The 9,679-nt window shown below is 35.4% G+C and overlaps 1 protein-coding gene across 2 annotated transcripts; it reads left to right on the top strand.

Annotated features, from left to right (window-relative positions):
* The first annotated feature begins 299 nt into the window (after nt 1-299).
* tmem41b (transmembrane protein 41B) lies at nt 300-7,523 on the top strand. 2 transcript variants are annotated; one of them, XM_016540827.1, is made up of 8 exons: nt 300-375; nt 483-582; nt 2,441-2,558; nt 2,659-2,787; nt 3,557-3,650; nt 3,778-3,882; nt 3,970-4,108; nt 6,280-7,523. In XM_016540827.1, exons 2-8 carry the CDS (start codon nt 489-491, stop codon nt 6,447-6,449), a joined length of 849 nt encoding a protein of 282 aa, XP_016396313.1. In that variant the 5' UTR covers nt 300-375; nt 483-488; the 3' UTR covers nt 6,450-7,523. The 2 variants fall into 2 exon arrangements, with proteins under 2 accessions (XP_016396313.1, XP_016396314.1); XM_016540828.1 differs by having other exon boundaries at nt 336-356.
* Nucleotides 7,524-9,679: the final 2,156 nt, after the last annotated feature.

The following is a 9,679-nucleotide window of genomic DNA, read 5'->3' as shown; positions in this document are numbered from 1 at the left end:
TTTAGTACAAAGTTGCTCAGATAAATTTACCTTAGTACAAATATCATATTACTTTTTTATAACGTTTACACTTAATAACTATTATATTAATGTTGATGCTTCAGTACATGCCATGACACTAAACGATTACCAAAAAAAGTAAGTTTTTAGACAGTTACCATGTTATTGTTATTGTTTTTTTTAAAGCAGTGTTATCCATGTGGTAATGATCCTTCAAGGTGCTTCAGAAATACCATGGTACTTTTTATTATCCATTTATCTTATGTCTCGTTATCTTCACTAGATGGCAGTAGCGGCGCAACAAATACGTTGTCATCTGAACTGAACAGCACCGAGGAAGAAGAAAACAGTCACAGGTCACCGGTATCCCGAGAAGTAGGAGGAGAAAGCCGGCTGAAGCTTTGCGTTTAGCTTTTACATTGACATATGATCTCGGTTAACATCTGAGATCTACCTTCATTATTTTTCTTTTGTTAAAACAGATCATCATGGCCAAGAAGAGAAGCGGAAACCGTGAGACAGAGAGCAGTCCGCTGGTAGAGCAGGAGCCGAGGCCCTCCAAACAAACTCCAGTCGTCAAAGGTAACTTAATTCTGACAGCGTGTCCTGATATCAGTCTCACACAGTTATTATGTAGCTTTTCACGATTATTCGGAGTCGGAATAATAGATATTCACTGAGAAATTATTGTTTGCGAAGACCAGAAAATCTGACAGCTGGAGCTTGAAGGTCCAGGACTAATGTAATATTGATTAACACTTCAGCTGAACGATCAAAGCTTTTGTCGATTATTAATAGATTCTGAAGTGTTGCTTACAATGGAAGAAATCAACACAATCTACAGCAAACCTTCATCTGAAATGGACCTAAATGTGACTATTTGGGTAGTCAAATGGAGTGAAGGATTGTGCAATGCAGTGATGATATCTGCTTCATTTGGTTCGCATTACTCATGCTTTCAGAATTCAACCTTTAAACTGAGCTTTTTGTTCAATGCCACATGAACAAGAGCTATTACATAGTCACATTATTAATAACGTTAGCTGCCAGTGGAAAAAAAGTTACAGTTGATAAGTTACAGTGCTTTTGAAATATACATGTTTTTTTCAAGTTTGTTCCAAAAAGGTATATGCAGTGTTGGGGAAAGTTACTTTTAAAAGTAATGCATTACAATATTGCATTACTCCATAAAAAAAGTAACTAATTAGGTTACTTACTTACTTTTTTATGGAAAGTAATGCGTTACTTTACTAGTTACTTGAAAAAAAGTAATCTGATTACGTAACTTGCGTTACTTGTAATATATTACCCCCAACACTGGGTATATGTATAAATTTAAAGTCATTCTAATATGTAAAATAAATATTGCTTTAAAATGTGAAAACTACTTATGAATGTTATTTACTTAATAAAATATATAATATTATATTGTTCTTTACATTTCAAAATGCCATTCTTAAACAAAAAAGCACATCCAAATACATCAATTCCTGTCATACATCACAGTTTTCTGTTAATATATGTTTCTTAATCCTTCCAAAATAATCTTGAGTAAATGCAATGTTAAAACAAATGCAAAAAAATGTATTTTTCCAGTACACAAAATTCATGGGTATATGTTGAAGTTGAAATCTTTCCAAAACAAGCTTAAGTGGAGAGTTGTATGTTTGTAGGATACTTTATTAATTTTGCTGTTGATACAAAATTTGTTTTGAATGTTTCATACTTTGTCCCAGTAGATATTAAACTGGCCAAAACATTTCAACATCATTTGTGACCTGTGACGTCACAGGACAAAGTAAAGTCACTGCATGTGATTTTTTTTCATTTAGGAGTCGGACTGAATTGGTCTGAGTGGTTCTCACTAAACTGAGAACGGTCTCTTTCTGATTCTGAGTGAACCGAGTATCTTTTAATACTGAATAGCAGAAATATCCACAAATTAAACCTTCTAGATTTATGCCTTGATTGTATGATAGTTTTTGTAAACGCCCATATGAAAAAGTTTTGGATTTAATGCAAAAAAAAGAAGAAGAAAAAACATCTTCAGCCTAATGATAATTTATATTAAATTAATTTTATTAATGTTTAATGTAAATGCCCTAAGTAAAGACCACAATGTCAATGACTTGTTCTTAAGGCTGTAAACCTCTTTGCACAGTAAAGAGCCACTCAGATTTTCCTGAGTTTAAACATTTAGTTATTTTTGTAAATCAGGTTGGTGTCAATAATGGGACTGAATTTACATACTGCTCCTTTAAGATGATGTCACATTATCATATGTGATTTTTGGCTTTGTAGTTCTCTGGCTCACCACAAACGAGAGCTCTCACGGGCCTGAATCTCCCTGAGGATTGTGAACAAGTGATGCAAATGTATGCAATGTGTTGCATGGGTGATGATAGAGGTTATTCATGATGTTTTTGAATTATTCCCTCAGGAGCCCAGTCATCAGGAGGAGCCTCTGCACGCGTGTCAATCCTCCTCCTCATCACTATCTTTGCCTGTTCGGCTTGTGTCATGTATCTGGTGTTCAGAAATTTCCCAGAACTGAGCGAGTAAGTCTACCTCCCCTTCTGACTGTAGGTTTGTGTACTGAACATAAAGGGTGTTTTGGTGACTCGACAAAGGTTTGACGTTTTTCTTCATGTCTTGCAGAGACGAGAGAGAAAAAATCAAAATTCCTAAAGACATGGATGATGCCAAGGCATTGGGCACAGTACTGTCCAAATACAAGGACACATATTACACCCAAGTGCTTTTAGCGTACTTCGCAACATACATCTTGTATCCTTTGTGCCATGATTAATCTTGATTTTTCAAGGCACAGATTGTCAATTTTATTGACCAGGTTTGACACTATATTGAAATTACCGCAGATGAAAACAAGGCTGTGAGGGATAAATTGACAGTCTTTACAACGGCATGCACTGTATAAAGGTCCTAGAAGATCATGTAATTTTCACAACTCTCACTTTCAAAACTGTTTTATGGAGTTTTTGTCTATTGATTTCAGCTGACAAAGCAACTGTACAATGTTGTTAAACAACAGTATAATCTATTGAACACATTGTACTTCTATCCCTCATAGCTTCATTTTCATTCCTCTCAAAAATTATATATGGCTCTACCCTAACTAAGGTATATGATTTGGATAACCCAGTATGAATGTTTTGTTTATGAATCGGACTGAATGGTGATGATCAGTAGTAGTTTAATCTTTAATAGGACACTAATAGTAACATACAATATATAGGAAAATGAATTTAACAAAAATACAAGTGGCACAATTCTGCTTTCCAAAATGTCTTTCCCCATAGACTTTCATTGTAAGTGCATTATTGTACACTTGTTGTTTGTGCGGACTGAGGGTTATTTTGTGTGGTAATTAACAGGGTACAGAAAAATTTTTACGGGTTAAATTAGACCCCTGCTGGCAGACAAATTGCTTGGAGTATCTGTTATTCATGTTTGTATAAGCTACATAACAAATTGGGCCCGGCTTTCTCTGTGTTTATTCACTATTGAGTTAAAGCTTTAACTAAGCCTTATTCAGCCTTCAGACGTTTGCCATTCCAGGCTCAATATTTCTCAGTATACTATCTGGTTATCTCTACCCTTTTCCATTAGCTCTCTTCCTGGTCTGTCTGGTAAGTTCCTTGTTTGTAGTCATTAGTCAAATTCATTTCAAAACAGTCTGTCTGCCAAACATGGTCTTCTAGTACGAAAAGTGACTTTTTGTTCTGTAAATATGTTGTTGTGTTTTATGGTTTACAGTGTTCAGGCCTTGGAGCGTCTTTTTGCTATATGTTGTCTTATATAGTCGGGAGGCCGATGGTGTACAAGTACCTCACAGAGAGAGCTCAGAAATGGTCACAACAGGTGACATTTTCATACAAATAGCTTTCAGTTTTGTATGTAAATTGACTGGCCATAACGTTGAGCCGATGTTGTTTAATGTCCTTGCAGGTGGACAAGCACAGAGAGCACCTCATTAATTACATCATTTTTTTGAGAATAACTCCTTTTCTTCCAAACTGGTTCATCAACATCACCTCACCGGTCATTAATGTGCCTCTGGGTGTCTTCTTCCTGGGCACCTTTCTTGGTAAGATTAATCCTCAAACAAGATCACTTTTACAAAGAAATATTCACAATAATACAAGTTTGTTGGTAATGCTGCAATCATATGTACAGTAATACAATGGAGTAACTAAAATTGCTTGAGGCCAAGTAATAAACACTCCTCACCAGCCGAGGTTCAGGCTGGTTTATTTACCTAAAAACATGAATTGATAGTTTTTGCCAGACCAGGGAATCTGCAGTATATTTAAGCTAAAATTTAAAACTTCTTAAGACCTGCAAAAATGAAATTAAAATGACTGTAAAAAGCACGATTTACAGTTCTTATACAGGTTTTCACAAAAACAAAAAGTTTTATACTTCACATTTCAGCCTTTAAACCATTTTGTTTTTTAGAAAATGGAGTCAAAATATATATTACCAATCAATTATTATATCAAATAACATATAAATATATGGTGCTGTTTAAATTGTTTAAATTTTTCTGATACATTTTCTTCTTGTCATTCCACCAGTTCACATTTATAACTCTGCGTATTTGTAGCGTACAAACATCGGTTGATATTCACATTGGTCTGAACAGAAACAGCAGACGGGCTTATTGAAAATTCATTCTCTGCCAGCAGGAGGCGCTTTTGGAACGGCAGAAATATAGCGGTTTCCCTGGTAATGGCTGAAAACAAAGCAGCTCAGCACCAGACTTTTGTGCAGCGCTCATGTTTATTCAATTAAATCACAGCCTTTCGAAGTTTAATTGTCAAATTTAGCCGTATCGCAATTATTGTCTTTCCGTCCCCAAATGTAAGACCTCCTGAAATCATAATTAAGACTTTCTTGTACCTTTTAAGCCTTTTCATGGCCTTAAATTTGATACAACTAAATTAAAGACTTTTTAAGGACCCGTCACCTTTCCTAATTTTTGAGAATGCCATTGTTTTTCACTCACTGAAAGTTTCATCTGTCTGTGCGCTGCTTTCTGCTCTCTTCACTGCATGCACAACCGCATGTCTGACCAAAGCAAGAGTTAACTGTAGTAGCAACCCGTAGCGCCGTAGGACCCAAACTGCTCTACTGAGCTGACTTTGATGTGCTTGATATAAATTCGATTTTGTTAGAAAATAGCGTCTGGCATGTATTTATTTCATTATGTCAAAAGGCTTCGCGGTCAGGATGGACGCATCTCGCTAGTCCACCAGTTGGCAACCCCTGTTCTATATATATATATATATATATATGTTAGTACTGTCAATTGATAAAAAAAAACAACTAATGAATTGCACATTTTTTCTAAAATTAATTGTGATTAATCACGATTAACCCCACCTAACATTAAAGTTTTTAAAAATACTTTTATATTGCAATAATTTCACATTCAATCTTCAAATTAATGTACAAACAACATAAAGACAGTATATTTTTAATATTTGTATGATGGCATATTTTTTTATGACTGAAGGCCAGTATGTATCACTGATATTAATACTATACTGATGTCTCTATGAAATTGTTTTCCCCCCTATTGACTAGCCACTCAACATAACAGTATAATTGAGAGCTATCAATTTTAACATTTATTAGACTACTTAAAATAACTTCTAATTTGTGAACTTAAAACAATCTTCACATAAACCCATTATAATAAATGTCATATTTAGCTACATGTGCCCTTCAGCAAGTAGGAAATATACCGAAATTGAATAAAATGATCAAACACTACATTTTAAATTAAATATAGATGAATCCTTAAAGCTATAAAAATTTATTTCCTCTTTTTTTCTTTTGTTGTTTGATTAACAGACATCACAGCAGCTGGGTTATTTGTTTTTTTTGGCTGCTATTATTTTAAGAGCTGCTGCTGCTGCTGAACATGACGCTGATCTGACACACATCTCTTTACCTATTCTGACCCACCTCAGGTCTTAAAGTCTCTACTAATGAGCTGAGGAGTTGAATCGGGTGTGTTAGAGGAGGGAGACAGTTCTGGGCTGCTCCAGGACAGTTTTGAAAACCACTGCATTTCAGAGACAAGTTCTTAAATGTGACTCATATATAACAAATACTTACATACATGCACAGTTTTAAGGCAGCTTTAATCGCCTTTTTGGTAACTTCATGACTTAACTGATGACATAACTACGACGTTGCATGCTTGTATAAGTAAATCATCTAATAGCTGTTATCTGATCTCTTCTGTAGGAGTGGCCCCTCCATCCTTCGTGGCGATAAACGCAGGGACGACGTTGTACAAACTGACCACAGCTGGCGAGGCCGTGTCCTGGAACTCTCTTCTCGTGTTGGGGGTTTTAGCCGTGGTCTCCATCCTGCCAGTCTGCTTTCAGAAGAAACTCCAGCAGAAACTTGAGTAGAGATCACCAACCCTGCTTGATTCAACTCAGGAATGATACTGGTCCTCTAAACTTCTCCTTGCTTTCTTCTCTTCTTTTATGCATGTATGACAATCCCTCGTTTCATCATATAACGGGCAGCCAGTGGCTGTCAGGACTGGCCTTCTATTGTTTAGACAGTACTTTCATGGGATGAAAAATTCTGTCAGCACTAATTCCCTCTAGCTTTAAGCAATATTTTCCACATCGATGTCTTCAGTGGATTTTCTATTTCTCAATATTTTCCACAAAACAGCAATGGTTTATGTGAGATACACTGGAAGAGACATATTTTCACTCCCTCTGAAGTTGCTGAGCTAAAATGGAAAGTGCCAACTTCAACCTTTTTTACTGCTGATTTAATATTCAAATGTGTTTGAGAATGAGGTATTACATGCATCAGAAAACTTTTGAGGGTGAGCTTTGTGGGTTTACTGCTTTTCTTTCTTATTTCTCATGCCAGCTGAGACTGCAGTAGGGATCTGAATGGACGGTCTCTTAACAGTGCCCTGTGTACTGCTGCTAACTGTAGATGATAGTGCTTAGCTGTTGTTATAGACTTATTTTTTCCCCAAAACTGATCAATATGGATGATGCCACATTAGTATTACAGATCAAGACTGTAGATTGCATATAGATAGGTTCTGCCTTAATATAACAAGTTACTTGAAGTAAAAGAAATGGAGCGACTATCCTGATGTCACGCATACTGAGCCATTAACACCTATTTTAGCATTTCAAACAATTTTTCATTCTTTACATTTGGATGCAGGTTTTTGAAGTAGTCAAAATGCCAAATTATTGATTTTTTTTTTAATGAAATAGTTTATAATTTAAGTTATATAATATTGTGTTTCACTTATATTTTTCTTTTTAGCCACGTGACAGAGGGAAGTATTAAATTCTGGAAATATAGGAGATTTGTAACTGTTACAGTTGGTTTCGTGGACCTAGTCGAGCCAATTCACTGTAAACCATTTTAAATTCAATCTGTCTATTTAATGGAATAGTTCACCCCAAAAAAATTAAATTAGCTGGAACTTCACGCACCCTCAGGCCATCAAAGATGTAGATGAGTTTGTTTCTTTATCTGAGCAGATTTGGAGAAATGTATCATTACATCACTTGCTCACCAATGGATCCTCTGCAGTGAATGGGTGCCGTCAGAATGAGAGTCCAAACAGCTGATAAAAACATCACAATAATCTGAAAGGAATCCATACGACTCCAGTCCATCAATTAATATATTGTGGTGGGAAAAGCTGCATGTTTATAAGAAACAAATCCACCATTAAGACATTTTTAATTTCAATCTGTTGCTTCCGGCTAAAATGATATTTTAGTCACTCTATCCATGATATTGCTTTTTTCGGTGAAAAAGTTGTCTTGTCTGAATTGAGAGAGAAATATGCACAGATGTGATGTTTTTATCAGCTGTTTGGACTCTCATTCTGACGGCCCCCATTCACTGCAGAGGATCCATTAGTAAGCGAGTGATGCTAAACTTCTCCAAATCTGTTCCAATGAAGAAACAAACTCATCTACATCTTGGATGGCCTGAGGGTAAGTAATTTTTATTTGTGGGTGAACTATTCATTTAATTGACGCAACTCAGTGGGACTTTATGCAGTTAAACTCTCTGCAGTTAAATTTGCCTTTCAGTAAAACAAATCAGTCTTAAAAAATGACTTGCATTTTGTCTAATAGCTACAATACTGTTTCCTGTTTTTTTTCTGAATATAATAGTCATTAAACCTTCAATATACTCGTTTCCTGACTGCGTTAGTTTTATGTTGGGAAAGAAATCAACAATATGTGCAAGGGGATAAATAAACCATTTGCACTGAAATTTCTCTTACTTGGAAGGGTGTGATGAGGGACGGTTCTTATTCCAGATATCATTACCCTGTTACCTCATTTGAATTGTTCTCTCATGTTGCGTTGTTATATTTGCAGTTTTTATCTGAATGTCAAACCTAACATTTCGTTTTTGTCATCTGTAAATGTCTAAATGTTCCCAGTAGCTCTTGATGTTACATGGCACTAAACAGAGAGAGAGCGGATGTGGCTGAGTTATTCGGTTGTTCTGCAACAGTTTCAAGCCTCAGCAAGCTGTATTTGTTCATTTGTTATGATGAGGAGTAGTGAGTTGATATACCCTCTCTGACCAATTTATAATTTACCAAGTTGTACTCATCCTGATTTTTCTCTAGCAAATTTTTACAGAACTCTTATCAATAAATTAAGGTTACTGATTACAGTATTATGTAAGATTTAATTGACAATGTATTGTCGTGTCCTGTATTTTTAAAAATCTATTCATTCATGTCTGTCCATCTTCTTGAAACATAATATATTTATGATGACATGATTAAATACATGAGTAACATTTGCCTCTTCTGAATTTGTCTCTTCTTCATTTTAACTGAATCACAGTGTGTGTGTGTTAGGCCATCTTATGCCATCTTGAAATGAAGGCTGTTTTAAATGAAGTAACCATAAAAGAAACCATATGTATCTGCTAGCAATTTACTTAAATCAAGATATGAATTTACTTAAAGAGCTCTCATAATGTGTTTTTTTTTCTTGTGATTATTGTAATAATGTAAATAGACCACGCCATGTAGTGTAGACCCTTTGACAAGTTATTTTAAGACGTAATTATTATAATTATGCATTTTTATAGTTCTATATATAGTGACTCACACTTAAGAATTAATTAAATTACACACACACACACACACACACATATATACAGTATCTCACAAAAGGGAGTACACCCCTCACTTTTCAGCAACCATTTTAGTATATCTTCTCAAAGGACAATACTATAGAAATGAAACTTGGATATGTTTTAGAGTAGTCAATGTGCTGCTTGTATAGCAGTAGAGATTTACTGTCCTCTGAAAATAACTCAGTTTTTATATTTTATATATTTAAAGCGAGTTTTTGGGCAGTGTAGAGTAGTGCTTGTTGTTTGTCATTTCTCCGATCACAAATGCAGACATGGTTTTATGTTTACACGGCGTGATGCAACGCAACGTATAAAAACACAGTATAAGTCATTATAAACCCATAATTATGTCCCCACTGGATGCAAGGAATGCCTCGTTTATAATGGGTTTTCATGTTTTTGAATCATCGCTCCGAGTCCGGCCTGACATGGCATCATCACAATATGGTGAGGGGCGTAACATTTCCGTCACACGCTT

This window comes from Sinocyclocheilus rhinocerous, unplaced genomic scaffold, assembly GCF_001515625.1.
Source record: "Sinocyclocheilus rhinocerous isolate Xijiao unplaced genomic scaffold, SAMN03320098_v1.1 scaffold878, whole genome shotgun sequence".
NCBI lineage: Eukaryota > Metazoa > Chordata > Actinopteri > Cypriniformes > Cyprinidae > Sinocyclocheilus > Sinocyclocheilus rhinocerous.
The sequence above is the reverse complement of the archived record's forward strand: the minus strand, read 5'-3'. Positions and strand labels throughout refer to the sequence as shown.

What these genes read in the sequence shown, in the direction of transcription:
- tmem41b (XM_016540827.1), top strand. Translation starts at nt 489, where the DNA reads ATGGCCAAGAAGAGAAGCGGAAACCGTGAGACAGAGAGCAGTCCGCTG. An exon ending in TACTTCGCAACATACATCTT is followed by an intron (nt 2,788 to 3,556) that starts GTATCCTTTGTG and finishes AGCCTTATTCAG; the next exon opens with CCTTCAGACGTTTGCCATTC. An exon ending in CTCTCTTCCTGGTCTGTCTG is followed by an intron (nt 3,651 to 3,777) that starts GTAAGTTCCTTG and finishes TATGGTTTACAG; the next exon opens with TGTTCAGGCCTTGGAGCGTC.